The following is a 20,324-nucleotide window of genomic DNA, read 5'->3' on the forward strand; positions in this document are numbered from 1 at the left end:
AGCACTACTCTTTTTTCATAGTTATAATTCAGAGAAATGTAATCAAATTCCAACTGTTTTCTAGAATCACATTTTCTACCAAAACACAATTGTAGGTTGTGTTATTTGTTTTTAAAAGGCTTTGACTAATACTTAATAAAATATTTAAAGTATTTTTTTGCTTAGAAAATTGAAATATAGGCTTAAAGTTTAAGTTGGTTATACATTTTTGCACAACATGTATAAAATTAAGTTTAACTATATATTTTTATTGGCTATGATAATGCCTTCTTGTTTATATTATGTAATCACAAAGTAACACTGAGGACTTTTAGCCAACGATTCATTTAGCAGACCTTTGTCAAGAATCACTATGGGGTCTCCTTTATACCACAGCAATACACCTGCATAATGCCGGACTGGGACTGCAAGTCAGAAGTTTTTATTTCTTTTTAGTCATTTTGGTGTGTGTTCAGTCCAAAGTGTGTATGTCTATGTATGTATGTAAAGAGCTTCTGTGAAAAGCCAAATTTCCCTCTGGGGATAAACAAAGTTCCATCTATTATATAGTGCCTTTCAAACTATCTGATATATAGTGCCTTTCATCTGTCTATCTATCTGCCACAGTATTGAAATATGCTCTTCCACTGAATTCAGTATGTCTTCTCTCCAGAGGCTAACAAAATCTGCAGTGGCTTTCCCGTTAGCTTCACTCAGCTATGTCTGCTGCCCCTAAAACCAGGGTGTGGCTCCTTACCTACTGTGCACCACCCTGTATAATTTGAATGTATTTGTCATAATCTTTACATTGGTGTTGTTCTAATTGATTGCACTAAAATGTAATTTCCACAAAAGAGGCTTATGCTGAAAAATAGACATGATCTAAACTCTAAAATGATATTTGGTGATACTTGTTCATTAAGGTTGGTGGCATCAGACACAGAGAAGGAACACACCTTGAATGGCACACTAGTTTATTGAAGAGCACAGAAATGGATACACTCCAAGAAAAGAAAAGAAAACAACATCACATCATGTGTTATGGATGTAGGAAGAAAATGAGGTTCCCCCGATACTGAGAGAACATGCAGCCAAAGATGAATTGACTGCTATGATGACGTAGCTGTAGCAGTCGTGTCGCCATGCCAGCCAATGTCTGTTCAGTCACATATATGCAAAACGGTTAAAACAGCATCTGTTAAGTTACTGGGGAGCCAAGATGGGCTTTCTTGTGTATTCGCCTCACTGCTGTATGCGTTGGACATTTGTATTGGTTTGTGTTGGCTTTACTGACTTATGGGGCCAATGATGTACTTTGGAGGTCTTAATCATTTTAATGTTACACAAAACATTTGGAATAAAAATATAATTTTGTACTGATTGAATATAGTATAATGGGCACACATGAGTCTTAGTGTTTAAGGGGCATGCAGGAGTCTTTGTGTGGACATTCATGTCTCATAACAGGCAGACGTCTCTTTTTCTGTATGTAATTGGCACACAGGAGTCATTGTTGAAGTATGATGGTGTACAGTACAGGAGAGTCTGGGCATAACTGCCTTTTTTCCTCAGGGTGTGATGAGCATACAGGAGTCCTTCTCTGGGTATGACTGGCATGTGCATTTCTTCCAGTGTTTCTCTCAGGTCTGTGCTGTAGAAGATGTAAGCGTCATTTTGATCTGTGGCAAGAAACTTGCAGGCCTTCCTTCAAGAGACTTGTCTGAAAGAGCAGCTTGCTGGAACAAAAAACAAAATAAAACATAAAAAGTTAGAAAACGCATGGCCCAACATTTAAGACTTAATTAACTGATATGAAAGTTGGCACATTTTTCATTGTTTAGTTCCTTCACATTTTTGTTTACAATGTCATGTAGTTAAAAATGGAGCACAGATGGCGTGTGGTGGCTCAGTCACTTTCATAAGTTCCCCATGTAGCCATTAGTTAAAACACAGTAATTAATTTTAATTATTTAGTTTGTCTTTTTTCTCTTTCTTCATCATGTAAAGCACTTTGAGCTAAATTGTTTGTATGAAAATGTGCTATAGAAATAAATGTTGTTCAGTAAAGCTATCTACAGTAAATTAACTAAGAACCTGGAAAGGAACTGATTTATTGAATAACAGGAACACTAAAAGGTGTCATTTAAAGATTTTAATCTCGGTCTCAAAATGCACAGAAGAAAAAGCGGCCCTTCAGGCTGTAACCCCGACTCCTTGTCATGTGTTATACCACTAAGCAGCTGTTTTAGCGGCCCAGGCTACAGTTCTGCTCCATCCTTGCTGGCTGCGGCACTCAGCTCTTCACACACCGTGGTGTGGTCCTTGTTCTGCACCCCATGGCTCTGATCTTTAGCCCATATATAAACTGTAGTTCCCCTTCGAACCCCATGCTATCTTTATATCACTTAGGGGAGCTGCACCTTCATGTGTGAATAATTAGTTCAAACACCTTGTAGCTGCTGGTGGATAACGTCTGTTCTTTACAATATTAATGAGCAGATAATGCGGCTGTGAGGCGTCTATACCGTAATGTAAATGCTGAAGACGAGTTACTCCAGTGTATGCTTATTGAGTAGTTGCACTCGCACCACTTCTTTTGTCTTCCATGCATTTCTAGATAGAAAAGTTTTGTGTGTGTGTGTGTTTCTGTACCAGTGGATTGAGTTTGCATTTCCTCCAGTGTCTTGACTCACTTGGACTGGGGATCTGAGCGTCCGGCTGATGGGTAAAAGAAAAAAAAAACACAAAGTGTACAGCTAATGTAACCGATCTCAGGGTAAAACCAACTACAAATGAGTTTACTGTTTTAAAGTTGCACAGAATGTTTTCTTCGCTCAGGTTTGGTTTACCGGATAAACAATTTAAAGAGATTGTTATTTTCATGGGAATTGTTACATATGCATTATTTTCATTTTTACTTTAAAACTTTTGTAGAAACAATACTTGTCCTTTATTTCTGGCCCTAGGCGTGATTAAACCTCTCTCTCGCAGGATCTATAACGCTGCTCGTGTTGTGAAGGGCGGGGGGGAGGGCTGAACGCACACTAAGGAGAAGCGGTTGGATCATCTGCTGTCTTGTTGCTGGTGCGCTGCGTGTTCTGCTTGTCACGTAGCACGTCGTTCATTTAAAAGCCTGTACAGCGGCTGTCCGATTGCCACTTTGCACTGCTCGCGTTGTAAAGGGGGGGGCGGCTGAACGCATGATAAGGAGAAGCGGTTGCATCATCTGCTGGCAAGCTGCGTGTTCTGCTTGTCGCTTGTCGTTGTTTTAAGAGCTGGGAGCACATGAAGTGTGTCTGCCAAAAGCATTCCAACAACTGCTAGGTGAGATGTCCGTCAACTTGTTTTAAATGTTGCTTTACTGCCTTGTCTCGCGACAAATTTCCATGAAGGTTAAATAAGTGTGCCACACTTCAGCTGCCTTGGTCCACTGGGTGCCGAGCTGTGCCATGTGGACAGACAGACGTGGCTATCACAATAGGTGCTTTAATTTCCATACTATATGCAAACGCACCTAAAAAACAAACACTGTCATCATATCATCTCACACAATTCATGTTTGCTTTCATATTTTTACAAAGTTTATATTTTTAGCAGCAGTTTTTGTGGTTCCCCTGAACGGTTTTAAGTTATGTGTAAGTCTTTTTAGGGGGTTTGGGACCCAAGGATTATGAAAACAACATTTCTTTCTATGAGACATTTTGAGAAAGTAAAAAATTTTATAGCATTATGCAGCAATGCTGTTTTGTTCTTTCTATGGGTGCCGCTATTTTGTGGGCCCCACTGCTGCAATGGGGCTCCCTGTTGTTGAGAGTGTGGTCATGGAGGTCCCGACATCTGATGTCATTAATTCAAAGAATTTAAAATTCTGAACTTTGGGCCACATTCTCATGTGAGTTTGCCGATAATCCCTCTATTAGTGTGTTATTCTTCTTGTGATAATTAACTTCCTAATTTTAGAACTCTGCTCTCGCTTTTGTTTCTTCAGTTTTTGGTTAGCAATTTAATCTTGGTGACTTCTGATTTGTTTCCCGACTACATTTCCTCTCCTAACCCAAATCATTAAAAACCTTTGCTGTGTCACTCTGAGTCAGTACACTTAAGTGAACGTATCAGAAAGCTTTAAGCATCCATGAACAAACTGTCTCAGAATAATCCATTCATCCATTTTCAAACCTATTTACACAGTTCAGAGTGGTGCTGGGTGCAGGGCATGAAGCAGTCTTGGATAGGGTGCCAATCCATCACAGGGCATGCTCCCTGATCTGATTTTGTGATCAAGTTTTTATTTTTTTAAATTTTTGAGAAGAATTAAAGGAAGCAAAAAGTATGAACACCCCCCCCCCCCCCCCCCCCCCCAACCCGACAGGATCCACTTTGATCTCCTGCAAATCAAGTATAAGGAAATCTTTTAAGTGGATTGAGATTGAGGGGGCCGTCACCAATGAGAAGGCTCCAGAGAGAAGAAATCAGCAAAATCAGACATGGGATGAGTTTATTTTATAAGTACAGTAAAACCTCGATTATCCATCAGAGGTTGGGACCAAGAAAAAAGATGGCTAACAAAAGAGCTACTTTAAAAATGATATACAGTAGATTAGCGAATAGTCGCATTTATTTACAAAACAAAACTATATTAACAAAATATAACACAGTATTAATAAGATTAATGAATACATATAATATTGTAATAACCAGTGTAATAAGCAAATGCAACTCAGAGATACTGGAGTTTTCTACGTTTTACTAGGGAGTCTTCATTCCAAATGGCGCCCTGTCTTATACTCTGGGTTATCTGGGTTACAAAGCACACCTCCACAACAATGAAAGAACTTTGTCTCCTGCCACTCACGTTCCTTTTTTCTCTGTAGCACAAACACTCCTGCTTATTGTCTCCTGACTCCCTACTCAAAACTTCCTTCTCCTGTCACTCATCTCCTAAGAGGCACGTCCTCCCCTTACAGAGCAGAAGCTCCTTCAGTCAGTCCCATCACTTACAGCATTCATTCCACCTTTTCTGCTCCCGCACATCACAATATGTTAACAAAACATAAAGTAACAATTTAAAAGGAAAAAGAACAGTAACAGAAGAACATTAACATTAATACAGAACAACATTACTGTCAGTGGTTACCATTTTCAAAATGCTTTTCAATCTTGTCAGCATCACGCTTTATATCATTCACTTTTATTCCTCCTACTCCATAAACTGAAGCAATACTTGAAGCAGTTTCGTCGTTTCGTAAATACGTTTAGTAACTAATTTCAATTTTTTATGACAATTCCAACCCCACACGCATGCGTTTATCGGCCATAACAATGAAGAAAAGCTACAAAATGCTATTAAAATTGACAGCAATTTCAAAATGCGACATGACACGTGGTGCTGGGGAAAAAAAACTACACACTGGCACAAGGGAGAGTTGTTCCGATGTGCGCAGCTTGCAGCGTACTGCATGGCAGTAGTAGTACAGTAACAGGTCGGCACTAGGGTGTGTAATCTTAATCAAATGACGGATAATTGAGGTTTCACTGTATGATAAAATAATATCACCTTTCTACTTCATAACTGCAGCATAAACAAAGAACAAGCGTACCTGTTTGTGGAGAGGAGTTGGATGTTTAGCCATTCCATTCCTTGAAGTTTTCGAAAGTATGTCCACTTTTGGCAAATTAATGGGCTGGGTAGGCCGGGGAACCAGCCCTAGATCTTCCATTTTATAGTGTGGGAGGAGCTTCGGGGCCTTAACATTTGCAGAAATATCTTCTGATCTGCCAATGGAAAACAATTTTATTCTTTGCTATTACAGAGGCACACACACCTTCTTGATCCAAAGAAGCAGCTAATATTACAGTTACGTTACTTTGATCCAGCACAAAAATCATCCCATTTATGATTAAAATAGATTTCAAATCATGCTATTACTGTTTGGCTACCATACATTACTACGCTATGTACAGGACCATTTATTTAACCTTTAGTCCATTTTTTTTTTCATTTCCTAATTTTTTAGTATAGTGCTCCCTCATTTTTTTTACAATGTTGACTTTTCACTAGCAGGTCTGATGACCCAAAAACTCTGCACTGGCATTCACTCTACTATATCCACAGACAGTTCTTACACAACTATATAAAAAGTAAGAGCATATTTATTGAAAAGTAGTCTTTTCTGTAAATATCTGCAAACTATAGAGATATAATAACCAAAATAAACACAGAATTACAACAGTGCATCTGTAAAAAGTATCCTTGCATGTTTTCGTATTTTGTTATACAACATTGGATCCCAGTGGATTTAATTTGGCTTTCTTGTGAAAAAGACTCTTTTAATGTCAAAATGAAAACAGATCTCTGCAAAGTGGTCTAAATTAATTAGAAATATTAAAAAAAATAATTAAATCCACTGTGATTCAATGTTGTATAAGAAAAAAACATGAAAGGGTTGAATACTTCCTATAGGCCTTGCCTGAAAAAGTAACGATCATCCAGGTAACTGCTTAAACGTCAACTTATTTGTTTATTTTGAAGTGTATGCCATTCAAGGTGGAGAAAAAAAAATTCCTCTGCTTTAAAAGTTATGCTGATTATTGTAATTTAAACTTGGAAGGCTAACCCAAGTACCATACAGCAATGTATGCCCATACAACTAACTGGTCAGGTGGTTTTCCGATGTGTAGACTGACCGAGAGGAGTCGACAAGGCTGCACTCGGCGGACGCAACTCACAGTTGAGAACAAGTCAGCTTGATGCCCATCGTGAGCCCAGATTACAGTTGCAGGCAGATTGCTCGCTCTGTTCTTGTTTGTCTGTGCCATCCCATCAGTGTCAGCAGCTGACAAACCTACATTCAGAAGCGGCTTGAAGCAGACACAGCGACACATTGAGTTAGGACTCCACAGCAAATGATCAAAAAAGGGACAGCTCCCCAGAAAGGAGAACATGCGGCAGTGCACAAAAACGGCAAGCAGATTGCATAGAGCAGTACAATTTTGGACACACCCAGGAATTTTCATGTTTTTGATACAAATTGACACAATTTTAATTAAGAAAACCAGTCAATACATTACTAGTGCTACTAATGGCTACTTAAGATGACAGATTTTTGATTTTTTAAATCACATATGACCACAAAGCTCATTTGCAACAGCCATTCCTTCAGTGTTCTAATGGCCAGCACCCTTAGCTTAGCCATTTTAAATTCTAATTAGTTATCAGAGAAGCTTTTCTAGTTGTATTAGCACCACAGGAACTGGTTATTCTGTTTTTCATTTGTTTTGCAAGGTACTGGCACTCCTAAAGTTCTGGTCTGCATTCAAAAATGGCCAAAAAGGAACAGCTTTATCACAAAACTATTGTTTGTTTGCTGAATGAAGGTTATTTCATGTGACAGATTGTCAAGAGATGGAGGATTTCATACAAAGGTGTCTATTACTGTCTTCAGTGATGAGGGCTAACGGGATCTAACCAGGACAGAAAAAGAAGGGGTAAGGCCGAGATACACAACTGCATAGGAGGATGAGGACACCAGAGTCTGCAGTGTGAGAAACAAACGCCTTACAGGTCCCCAGTTGGCTTCCTCCTCAACTGCAAGTGAAACACCAGTGCCATCTGCAACTGACCACTCCAGGAATGCTGAGTTTCAAAAAAAGGGGCAAAGGTACACAGACATTGGATGGAAGATGATCAGCCTCCTGGCATCGTCTTTTCTCTGTGGCAGACTTCTGTGTGTGTCCAAACGTTCGACTGGGAGTGCTTGTGTCCACATTAGACACTTAGTCATCCCGAAGCAGAAGGGAAGGGATGTGCTTCACTGTCACTGCTTATTTTCAATCGCCATTTGTTTCAGCTCTCTGTTGAAAACTGGCCAGGCTTCATTTATCATCCTCTTTAGAAGATCACTTTTTACACATAACAATGAACAAAAGGCTCTCAAAAATGTGCAGTGGAAGGTTGATACTAAGTAGATGATTGTCTACCTAACATGTTCTGTTTACGAATAAATCTGGTCTGCGTTTTATCAGTGTGTATTCTTTAACAATCAGACTATCAATTAAATAACCGTTTTTTTCTACAACCTTGAAATCCAGTTTATGTTCTTATAATTTGGATTATTAGACAGTCATCTATGAGAATGTAAAAACGTTTGAGATGTAGCATAAGAGATTAAATTACCTAGACAGTAAAATATCAATAGTCCAAAAGAACACTTGAGTTTAAAAACAACAAACTCTTCAAGGAAACACATTCTATATTAACAGGCAGACGCCTCCTCCTCCTTCTTTTCCTTCTCCTTTTCCTCCTCCTGCTTTTCCTTCTTCTTTTCCTTCTCCTCCTCCTTCTCCTTCTTTTCCTTCTCCTCCTCCTTCTTCTTTTCCTTCTCCTCCTTCTTTTCTTTCTCTTTTTCCTTCTCCTTCTCTTTTTCCTTTTCCTCCTTCTTTTCTTTCTCTTTTTCCTTCTCCTTTTCCTTCTTTTCCTTCTCCTCCTCCTTTTCCTTCACCTCCTCCTTCTTCTTTTCCTTCTCCTCCTTCTTTTCTTTCTCTTTTTCCTTCTCCTTCTCTTTTTCCTTTTCCTCCTTCTTTTCTTTCTCTTTTTCCTTCTCCTTTTCCTTCTCCTCCTCCTTCTTGTCCTTCTCCTTTTCCTTCTCCTTTTCCTTCACCTCCTCCTTCTTTTCCTTTTCCTCCTTCTTTTCTTTGTCTTTTTCCTTCTCCTTTTCCTTCTCCTTTTCCTTCACCTCCTCCTTCTTCTTTTCCTTCTCCTCCTTCTTTTCTTTCTCTTTTTCCTTCTCCTTTTCCTTCTCTTTTTCCTTTTCCAACTTCTTTTCTTTCTCTTTTTCCTTTTCCTTCTCCTCCTCCTTCTTTTCCTTCTCCTTTTCCTTCACCTCCTCCTTCTTTTCCTTTTCCTCCTTCTTTTCTTTATCTTTTTCCTTCTCCTTTTCCTTCACCTTTTCCTTCACCTCCTCCTTCTTCTTTTCCTTCTCCTTCTTTTCTTTCTCTTTTTCCTTCTCCTTTTCCTTCTCCTTCTTTTCTTTCTCTTTTTCCTTCTCCTCCTCCTTCTTTTCCTTCTCCTTTTCCTTCTCCTCCTCCTTCTTTTCCTTTTCCTCCTTCTTTTCTTTCTCTTTTTCCTTCTCTTTTTCCTTTTCCCTCTCTTTTCCCTTTTCCTCCTCCTTCTCTTTCTGGTCATCCTCTTTCTCCTTGTGCACTTCCTTCACCTGACCCTGCACCTCAGTCTCCTCCACTTTCTGATCCTCCACCTCCCTCTGCTCTCCCACCTGACTTTCAACCTTTTTTTGTTCTTTCTGCTGTTTCTCCATTTCCTGCTGACCATCCTCCTGTTTTTCTTGCTCTTTCTGCTCTTCCTTCTGCTCACACTTATGCCCCACTTTCTCCTTCTCTTTCTCCTCCTCCTCTTTTTCTAACTGCCTCTCCTTCTCTTCCTGCTCCTCGTAATTTTCCTCTTCTTCCTCCTCCTCTTCCTCCTCCTCCTCATCTAAGAACCATGATGATCTGATACATAAGCAAATAATAAAGGTTACTTAGTTATATGTCATTTCTAAACAACTTTACTTGACTAATGTTTTCTGCATACCTACTATATAGAAAAAGTGTACAGACAGGTAATGGCAGATGTTAAAGTTAGCATTATATCCTCCTTGTTTGGCTTTCCTACCTAAACATCATGCCTGTTCACTTCGGTTTGCATATTTTTATTGGATTTTCATCCCACATTATGTCATAAAGCCTCTTCCCACTTAACCCATTATTAAAAAGATCAAAGCATATGGAATTGTCGTGATTATCCATTTTCGTTACTTTATTGTTGAATTTCCTGGATGAAGGTTCAGTAATTGTGCCTCCATTTTGGGGCTTTGGAACCCAAGGATTACTATTATTATCTAAGGCATTCTGACAAAGTTACAATTATTTATCGTTAGATTGTGATGCCATTTTGTATTATTTTGAGTGTCACTATTTTCTGTACTTAAGTGTTTTGTTTATCATGTCGGTTTTTCCCAGATTGCACTGGGACTGCACTGTGTGTAACGTCTCTGGATCAACCACATAAAGGTCAGCACTCACATCCCTCAAGGACCAGAGTTTTGGATAAAAACTCAAAAACATCTGGATTAAAACTTTTTAAAATTAAAAGCATTCCCAGTATTCAAACCTGCTTTGTTCCTTTAGACCTTTGATTTGGTTTCTTTGCATTCTTTGGTAATAACCCCGCCACAAACTCTTGACGACATTTAATCTTCTGATCCATTTCATACAAAATTTCACTGCTTCACACTGAATCAGTACAGGAATCGGTGAAGAGTTCAATATGATTAAAATAAATGAAGCAACATTGTCATAATCGTCATGAAGTGTATTTAACCTCCTTGCATTTTATGCCAAAAAAGACATCGTTGCTTTCTTTTTGGCATGAAAAATTATATTTTTTTAAATCTTAAAAGTATAATGATACAAATAATAATAGTAATGATGAATAAAAATAATATGAAATGAACAATAACAACAAAAATAATAATAGCAGTAATAATAATACTACTAATGATGCCAAAATAGTATTTAATCTCAAAATGAGTCCTTTGTGTGGTAAATTGTAAGGCACGGTGAAAGACACAATCCAACGTCACAGTCGAGACAATAATGGCGTGTTTCTTATTGGATTTTCAGTTTTTAAACAGAACACTTCACAGGTACAAGTAGGATTCTGTTGTTTTTTATTTTCCTGTTGGAGGTATATAATCAATAAAATGTCTACCAATAAGATGCTCTGGATTGTGCTGGGTCAACCACATCTCTTTAGCGGTAGTGTGGTGCGGCAATGAGTTGTACTACAAGCTGTCATCTAAAGTTTGTATGATATACAGTTTTGCCAGCGCTGTTTGTATAACACGAATGCATTCCAAATGCACTGTTCCACCAGATAACAAAATATCTGTAGTATTTCTTTTGTTGCCTCCACATAAAGAGACAGAATGTCAATTCTTAATCCACAAGATCTACGTCGCCCATCGTGCTATTGTAGTCGACCACAGCACAAGGCTTTGTAACCTGCTTGTTATTTTTTGCCTGTATAGTAACTGTAGCTGCATTATGTACAGTACTAAGACGACAAACATCTTTCTTGTCCTTTCATTTTAGTGCAACCACTTTACCCTTTTGCCAAGCTACTAGCACTCTTCGCCGTAATTTAGCTCTGCCAAAGACTTCAGGCAGCCACGACAGTTAGGATGCACTGTCCCATATGTGTCAGTCTTTCTTTGCAGCAAGATGTCAAATAGCTCTGGCAAAGTATAAAAATTGTCCATGGTTGCACAGTAACCTCGATCCAGCAGACCATCTATCAAAGTCAGGACCGATGACATAGCAACACTTTCGGATAAAACATTGCCCCTTTCCCTGTGTATGGGACAGAATTCCAAATGTATCCCATTCTAGATTCTCAAAGCTCATAAAGCTTTATGCCAAATTTTGCTTTTTTTGACGTGACGTACTGTACCCATGACAGTCTGCCCTCATAAGCCATGAGACTTTCATCAATTATGACATTGTGGTCTGGAATGTAAATGCTCCAAAATTTTACTACAATGGCCTGGTATATCACCCAAATTTTTTTTTTATTTTGGGTGCTGGATGAGTATTCTAATCAAAGTCTTCATTATTGGTAAAGTGCAGATATTTCATAATTAGTGAAAACCTACACTCAGACATAAATTGTGAATTTCCCCTTAGGATTAATAAAGTATCTATCTATCTATCTATCTATCTATCTATAGAATGGCAGCGCTGACTGCAGTTTTACAGCTCAAGTAATTCTCGGTTCTAACACTTGCACAAGATGTATCTGCACAGTTGACCGAGTGACACTTGAGACTAACGCTTTTAGCGCGGTTTTCACAGTCCAAGTAACGTTTGTGTCTAATGCTAAGGAAGCTATTAAGCTAAAATATGATTTCTATCAGCTGGAAATGGCGGATGACCAGGAAGTTGCTGCACCTCTCTAAATGTTGCATATCACAAAGATGTTTGTACTGCTTGCACAGGGCAACAACAGTTTTAAGAGTGGATGATGAAGACGGAATGGAGATGTCAGAATTCACACAGGGGCCGTAATCAGGAATACTATAATAAAAATAAACAAAGCCCAGGACATGTAACTAGAATCATAGTCAAAGAACAAAGTGTTAAGTCGTAAGTCAAAAACAGTACACATAATCAGAGCTGAAAAACAAAAGACGTAAATGGTAATCAGGGCGTAGGCAAAATAGTCATACTCTGTAAACTAAGAAACTAACAATATGAAATGATGCAAAGGTTTTATTTGTTGTTGTTAAATCCAGTCTTGGACGGCCAGGTACATGTGGTGGAAGGCAACTTTTAAAATATTGCGCTAGTGACATCATGACTCGCAACCTCCTGGCAATGGGCCATCAGGTCCTAGCAATGAGTCGCCAACAAGGCATTAGCCATAAGGAAAACAAGACAGCACTGCAGGAGAACGTGAATCGTATTTAACGATGTTAAAAACACAAGACGTAAACTGTAATCAGAGGGTAGAAAAAATAGTCGTAACCCACACGCTCAAGTGAACCAAAAGTTTTGTTTTTGTTTGTAAATCCAGTCTTAGATGGCCAGGTACATGTGGCGGAAGGCGGCTTTTAAAACATTCTGCTAACAATGTCATGGCGGGGTGCCATGTCCTAGCAATGAGTGCCCAATTTGGCATCGTCATTTCCTGTCAAGTTAATTTCAGATTCTGATTCCATGATGTTCAATACATATTTTAGGATACGTATGTATGTGGAAAATCAAAATAGATTTTCACAGCTTAAAATTACATTTTCATCAGAAAATGATGTTTCTGGTGTTGTATAGTGCTTCTGGATGACTTCACCCTAGCAAAGATACAAACATTTAGAACAAGCAGTCTCCAATACAGCTGCCTTAAATGATAACTTCCATTAAAAGTTCCTGTGTCATAAAGCCCAGCTACCCGAAAGGGGGCATCACTTACTGACTGGAAGCCTGAACTGACGGAGCTCCTTCAAGCCCCAACTGAAGTGCTCGGAGAAGACCTTGAGAGGCGGATATTTTGATGTACAGAACGGAAGTGGGCGACTCTTTCTGTTTGTTATTGTGCCACTGTGCATTATTGTGATACGGTGGGTTCGCGGTGAAGCAGATGGTCAGTTTTTAATAAATAAATAATTGAATTTGCCAGCTCTGTTACCATGGGTGTGTGTGCTCGCATAGCTGTGGGAAACTGGTGGGGTGATCAAGACGGAGCACGTCAAGGGTATTCTGTCTTAATTGGCTTTCTGTAGTTTGCAATCGAGACGCTGCATCCATGGAGGATAAACTAAGAAAACTGTAAAGAGAACCACAAGAACAATATCGCAGGGGAGAGGCAGGACGAGCCAGTCAGCCATTGTAGTTAAGGGCAGCTTGGGCAGGAGCTCCACAAAGAAGCAAAGGATTGGCATTCTAGGGTCGGATCATCCCAGTGAATATTAGTGAAGATTGGGTGTGATCAAGAGTGAGTCCTACCCCATTATATTATATATAATGTCTACGTGTGGAAGTGTGTGTGTCTGTCCAGCCTGGAAGTGCGAAGCTACAGCATAAAACTCAAAGAGCTGGCAAAGTCGCCCCAAGTGAATGAGTTGGAAGAAGAAGGAAGTACAAGGCTACAGCATGAAGCTGAAAGAAAGGTGAAAGACAAACTCGCTTGGCCGCTAATACACAAGCGAGGTGAGCACATTAGCAAAATTAAACCTCCGAGGAGAGAGAAACTCGCTTAGCCGCTGATAGACAAGGGGGGTGAGCACGTCCGCAAAACAAAACTGCCAACTCTGCATTTCAGGTTTTTTTCCTGACGATTTCAATAATTTCTAGGAGCCCGGGCTTTTTGCAGTACAGGCTTACACAGCTAGTGTATATACAGTGGGTACGGAAAGTATTCAGACCCCCTTCAATTTTTCACTCTTTGTCATATTGCAGCCATTTGCTAAAATCATTTAAATTAATTTTTTCCCTCATTAATGTACACACAGCACCCCATATTGACAGACAAAAAAAAGAATTTTTGAAATTGTTGCAGATTTATTAAAAAAGAAAAACTGAAATATCACATGGTCCTAAGTATTCAGACCCTTTACTCAGTATTTAGTAGAAGCACCCTTTTGAGCTAATACAGCCATGAGTCTTCTTGGGAAAGATGCAACAAGTTTTTCACACCTGGATTTGGGGATCCTCTGCCATTCCTCCTTGCAGATCCCCCCCAGTTCTGTCAGGTTGGATGGTAAACGTTGGTGGTCAGCCATTTTTAGGTCTCTCCAGAGATGCTCAATTGGTTTTAAGTCAGGGCTCTGGCTGGGCCATTCAAGAACAGTCACAGAGTTGTTGTGAAGCCACTCCTTCGTTATTTTAGCTGTGTGCTTAGGGTCATTGTCTTGTTGGAAGGTAAACCTTCGGCCCAGTCTGAGGTCCTTAGCACTCTGGAGAAGGTTTTTGTCCAGGATATCCCTGTACTTGGCCGCATTCATCTTTCCCTCGATTGCAACCAGTCGTCCTGTCCCTGCAGCTGAAAAACACCCCCACAGCATGATGCTGCCACCGCCATGCTTCACTGTGGGGACTGTATTGGACAAGCGATGAGCAGTGCCTGGTTGTCTCCACACATATCGCTTAGAATTAAGGCCAACTCCCGCATGGAGTTTGCTAAAAGACACCTGAAGGACTCTGAGATGGTGAGAAATAAGATTCTCTGGTCTGATGAGACCAAGATAGAACTTTTTGGCCTTAATTCTAAGCGGTATGTGTGGAGACAACCATATTTCAGTTTTTCTTTTTTAATAAATCTGCAACAATTTCAAAAATTCTTTTTTTTGTCTGTCAATATGGGGTGCTGTGTGTACATTAATGAGGGAAAAAATTAATTTAAATGATTTTAGCAAATGGCTGCAATATGACAAAGAGTGAAAAATTGAAGGAGGTCTGAATACTTTCCGTACCCACTGTATATATATATATATGTGTGTGTGTGTGTGTGTGTGTGTGTGTGTGTGTGTGTGTGTGTGTGTGTCACTCTGACCCCAGAGTGTATAAAAGTCCATTTGTATTTTTAACGTATGGTGGACCCAGTGGCGTAGGAAGGCGGGTACGGTGGGTGCGGCCCGCACCGGGTACCAGCTCTGAAGGGGTGACAAAAAATTGCCGGTTTTGTATTAATGCGCCTTTTTGTTACATAAAATAACATGTCAAATAATTTACATGGGCTTTACCCATTGCAGCAAATTGCGGGTGAACGATGTGATGCTGTAATGATTTAGTATTATTGTGTGGTGCGTATGGTGAGGGGATGTTCTGTCTCGTTTCTTTTGAACTGTGCTGGTTCTCAAGTAAACAAACAACCGGTCCTGTGACTCACTGTCTCATCCCTGCCAAAAATATATCATCGCCCCAAGTCGTTCTGTACAACAAGATGATATTTTTAACCCAACATCATAATAATATAGTCGGCACGAAATGTTTTAGACAGTGGGGTGGGTAGGTATTGTCTGCTCTAGAACCGACCATAAAGTAAACAAGTTTACTTTAGGATCGTTCTACAAGCAAACGGACAATATCTCCTTCCCCATCCCACTATCTTAAGGCCCCTATATATACAAGCCGCGACACACAACGAAATCATGTGTCACAATTCTGGTTAATTGGCGATTTGACGTAATCTTGCTGGCGTGCTTTCTGCAGATGGTATCCTTACAGAAATTCCGCACCTAAGAAGATTTCTAAAAGCCGCCAAAGTTCCAAAAGAAGAGTCTCTTGGTTGGACTTCCTTAAGATTCTTAGAGTTTGTGGTTGAATATGAACTTTTAGACTCTGTTCCCAATCTCACTTTAGCATTAAGATATTTCTTAACTTTATGTGTTTCTGTTGCATCATGTGAGAGGAGTTTTTCAAAACTCAAACTAATTAAGAATGATCTCAGATCCACTATGCACCAAGCACAACTCTCTAGCTTGGCCATTTTGTCAATAGTGTCGCTGAAGGTATCGATTTTGATGACGCAATTTCAAAATTTGCAGAACAAAAAGTTAGAAAGAAGAGATTCTAAGTATCATGTTCAAGTACAGTTTGTTGGATTAGAGCCTAGAGAACGAAACTTGTAAACAATTGAGTTTTCATTAAATTGTATAATAATAATAATAAAGTTATGCACTAGGTACTATAACTATGAAAAAAGATTTCTTACATTGTACATTAAACTGGCTGATTAATAAAAAAGGCATTTTACTTTTTTTTGTATTCATGAAAAATAGTTTACAAAATAATTAAAATTATACCCACTTTACTTAACCAATTGAATAAAAAATTGCTTTCTCAATAAATTTCATTTTATATTTGGTGGACATGGGGGTGACAAGTTTAAACTCCGCGCCGGGTGCCACCAGACCTTGCTATGCCACTGGGTGGACCACATTAAATGTGAAAGCAAAACTATCAAGCAGGCGTGGCTCAGCCACATCAAGATTTCCATCAACTCTTGATTTTGTTACATAAATGAAGTCAGTTAATTCATTTCTTAAATCATTGGTTGTCCTCTCCACTTTGGATTACTTCTACTTTTCCACATGAAATCAGAAAACAAATCAAATTTCATGCAATAATAATTCATTACATTTATATAGCGCTTTTCTCAGTACTCCAAGCGCTATCCACACAGGGAGGAACCAGGAAGCGAACCCAAAATCTTCCACAGTCTCCTTACTGCAAAGCAGCAGCACTACCACTGCACCACCTGTGAGGACTTATGAGAATTATGGGACTGCAACTTCCATAATTAAGGAAAAATAGCATCTAAATGGGTTATGAGATTGGGCTAATGAAATTTCTCTAAAATGTTGTTGTTAAGCAAGAGAAAGGACTTTGAGTAATACATAAAATAACACACTTCTGCATGTCAAGCCCCCTCCTGAATGTGTCATCCCTTTACCTTTTTCCTCCTGGTTCCATTTTATGCATCATGAAATCAGGCACATCCAAGAAGAACTCCTTAAGGGCTGGTCCTAGTCCCAGCATGGCCGCACTGTCAAGCAGGGATAAGAGGGCCTGCAACATCTGACTTCTAATGGCAGAATCCTGAGTGTCTGTTAGAGGCTCGTCTTCGGATGATGTCTCCTGTTAAAACAATTTGTGAACAAAGAAAGAAACCTTAAAGAATAAGGCGACACTGTAATTTACACATACCTTGGTTCTTGAACAAAGGGCATTAAAGATCAAAGAAATCCGATTTATTGAAAATGCTGCCAAAATATCAAGGTGCTGTGATATGTCACATCAAGGAGGGAGCAGACATTAGTCAAAGGATTTTTCTTTTGCTAACTATTTATAACAATTGGGAATGGTGTAAATAGTTGAAATGGCACTTACCAGTATCAAACAGGGTGGTGCAGAGTGGCACTCCATTGAGAAATGGACACACAGCAGCTGGAGGTTCATCCAGAGCTTTAAAAGATTTGGGAGGCCTATGGATTTTCTCTGCATGTCTCTGGGGGGAAAAAGGGGACCTTCAAACCGACATTTGTTTGCCACTATGGAAGAAGGGAGCAAATTGATTGCCGGCAGAGAAAAAGGGCTTGAGTCGGATTAGAAAGTCACAAGAGAGAGGAAGTGACACTTGCAGGCACACACAAACGCATGGGTCTGAGCAACTGTAATAAGAATGTAAGTTTAATGTCACTGTGCTCTGTACAAAAATTATTTTATAAATCCACTCACATTTATAGGCCAGGCTAAAGTTAGCACACAGGGGCTGCTAGGTAAGCATTTGAAGAGAGAAGGTACAACTACGAAAATGGGCATTGTACTATTTCTGTATGTTAGAGATGAAATCAAATCCTCTCCTTTCCTTGTTTGGAACCTAAGTAAGGGCCTGCACTTGGAGAAGACAGTATATAAAGACTTAGACAGCAGCCAGATACTTTGAAGCCGATGGACGGATGGAAGATTACATCATACATCCTGAAAATCCTGTCAGCGCAGCAACGAAAAATGACAAACTATACACAAAGTGTTGTCATGGCTTCCTTCGTCTGTTATACCGCGTAAATCGGCATTAAAGAAAGCTACGTTATTTTCTCTTATGTGATTTTTACTACCGTATCACTATGGGAGGGATATTGCCTTATTACATTATATTTATATAGTTTCAGGTTACTTAAAATGTCGCAATCAAAAAGAACTTATTCCAACTAGGGAGCTACCGCCCCCTAAAGGAACAGCAACATTTCATGGTGTGTCTTTTCCTGCTTGCAAGATTCAGAAATAACTGACCTACAGCTAAGCACAATTTGGGAAGCTGCCAAGTGTTATATTACAGCTAGGGTTTGTTCCTGGCTTACGTTTATCTTCCCATTTTTTAATTCTTTTTCATGTATTATGTGTGATTTTTGCTAAAATTGTTATTCTTATTTATTTAATATTTATGTATTGTGTGTGTATGTTCTTAAATGGTACATTCCCTGTTTTCTGTGGGTGGAACCCCAAGAGGCGGAGCCTCCATTACATCACTAGTAAGGGAACCCCCTCAGCCTATTGGTTTCAGGCTGGCAGTGAGTCCCTCAGAGGATCTTTGACATTAGTGGAGAAAGGCTGATGATACTGCGGATAGTGAGGATTGTTGAATTTTCTGTTTTTTATTTTATTTTTTGTTTTATGTGGTGTTACACTTTTATTTCATGGATTTTGGTTTTGAATTTCACATTTGGACTCACTTGCATTTGATATCCTTGTCAGACAAACCTCTTTTCCCTTATTTTGCCTCGTTTCCCATTTCTGCTGTCTTTTCTGATTTTTGTGAATTCCTAATTTATAAAGATTCTTAGCTGGTCTTGTCCTTTAAGCAAAAGTTTTTAAGGGTTCTCTCCACTGAAGGGCATTTTTATGTTTCTGGGACATTAAAAAGTGTTTTTTGAATGTTTAAAGCCAGTGTTCTTTTTTGGGCCTGTGCAGTTTACATGCCTGCCTCTAGAGTTTGGGGTCTGGCTGCCCAGGGGTGCCTGGTGCCCTGTTAATTAAACTCCAGGACTAGCTGGTGGTACTTGACCTGTGTACTTCTAGTTCATAACACCAAGAAAAATCTGACAAGTATAGGATCAGCCTCTCACTTTGGAGATTTTATTTGATTTCATGCAATAAAACTGGTTGAAATTCATAAATAAATCTGCAGATTGTAATACACGAAGGAAGCAAATGCACTTAACATAAGTAAATATGCAATTATGGTGGGCTGTCTTTACTCGTTACAACAGAATACTACTGTGTTTTTTGTTTTTTTGCTAAACAGACTTATAACAGCGGCAGAAATCAATGTCTGAAAGTAGCAATACTGCTGTCTTATGATCAGCTGGTGACAAAATGGAAAAGGCAGAGAAAGCCCAAAATGTGTGAATTTTTAAGATGGATCGATCATTTATTAGAGTTTATTAGGCTGTTTATGTAACAAAAATACTTGCAGGAACATAATTAGGAAAACCATATCTAAAGCCAGAACATAAACCAGAATAAAAAATTAAGGAGAAAATCAGGGAATTGTACCTTGTGAACTGAAAATGAGTATTAAGAAGATGTCATGGGAAGAAAACCAAAAAAACAACTACCTAACGACAACACACCTGCCTAAGCAGAACCCCCTGAGCTAACCCTTAAAGGAATACTCTACTAAAAATGATATTATTCAATGCGTTACTTACCCCACATAATTTGTAGTGATGCTGAGAAAATTTTCTAATCTTATGATTTCATGAAATGTGGAGATAACCAGCAAGGCGGCCCCAAGTTAACGAGACGAAAGAAGAAAGACGTACAAAGAAGAAAGACGTACAAAGAAAAAAGAAAGAAAGAAAGAAAGAAAGAAAGAAAGAAAGAAAGAAAGAAAGAAAGAAAGAAAGAAAGAAAGAAAGACTCCATCGCCAAAGCGAAAATGCAGAAGAAAGAAACGAGAGAGAAGCTTGCTTAGCTGCTGAAAGACAAGGGGACCAAGCATGTCCACAAAACGAAACCGCTGACTCTGCAATTCAATTTTTTGTCTGATGATTTCAAAAGTTTCTAGGAGCCCAGGCTTTTTACAGCACGGGCTTACATAGCTAGTATATATATATATATATGCATGTGGAGAGATACCAAAGCGAACGCTCAAAGCAAAATAATCCGTGGATGACATTTTTCGTATTATTGCTGAATCGGACTCTGATTTGTAGGACTCCAGTTTTGATGCAAGTGATCTGGAGCTGTAGATCGAAAACAAAAGTGAGGTACCGGCATCAGCTGATCGGTCC

General features: G+C 39.2%; 1 protein-coding gene across 1 annotated transcript in view; it reads right to left on the reverse strand.

Annotated features, from left to right (window-relative positions):
• Positions 1-936: 936 nt before the first annotated feature.
• cfap157 (cilia and flagella associated protein 157) overlaps positions 937-20,324 on the reverse strand; it is a 45,938-nt gene continuing 26,550 nt past the window's right edge. Inside the window, exons 7-9 of the mRNA XM_028809197.2 lie at positions 16,982-17,166; positions 5,577-5,751; positions 937-1,715 (exon numbers count right to left, since the gene is read on the reverse strand). Coding sequence (XP_028665030.1) covers positions 1,620-1,715; positions 5,577-5,751; positions 16,982-17,166 — 456 coding nt within the window. The 3' untranslated portion in view covers positions 937-1,619. The remainder of the gene's footprint in view (positions 1,716-5,576; positions 5,752-16,981; positions 17,167-20,324) is intronic.

Source organism: Erpetoichthys calabaricus, chromosome 9 (assembly GCF_900747795.2).
Source record: "Erpetoichthys calabaricus chromosome 9, fErpCal1.3, whole genome shotgun sequence".
NCBI lineage: Eukaryota > Metazoa > Chordata > Cladistia > Polypteriformes > Polypteridae > Erpetoichthys > Erpetoichthys calabaricus.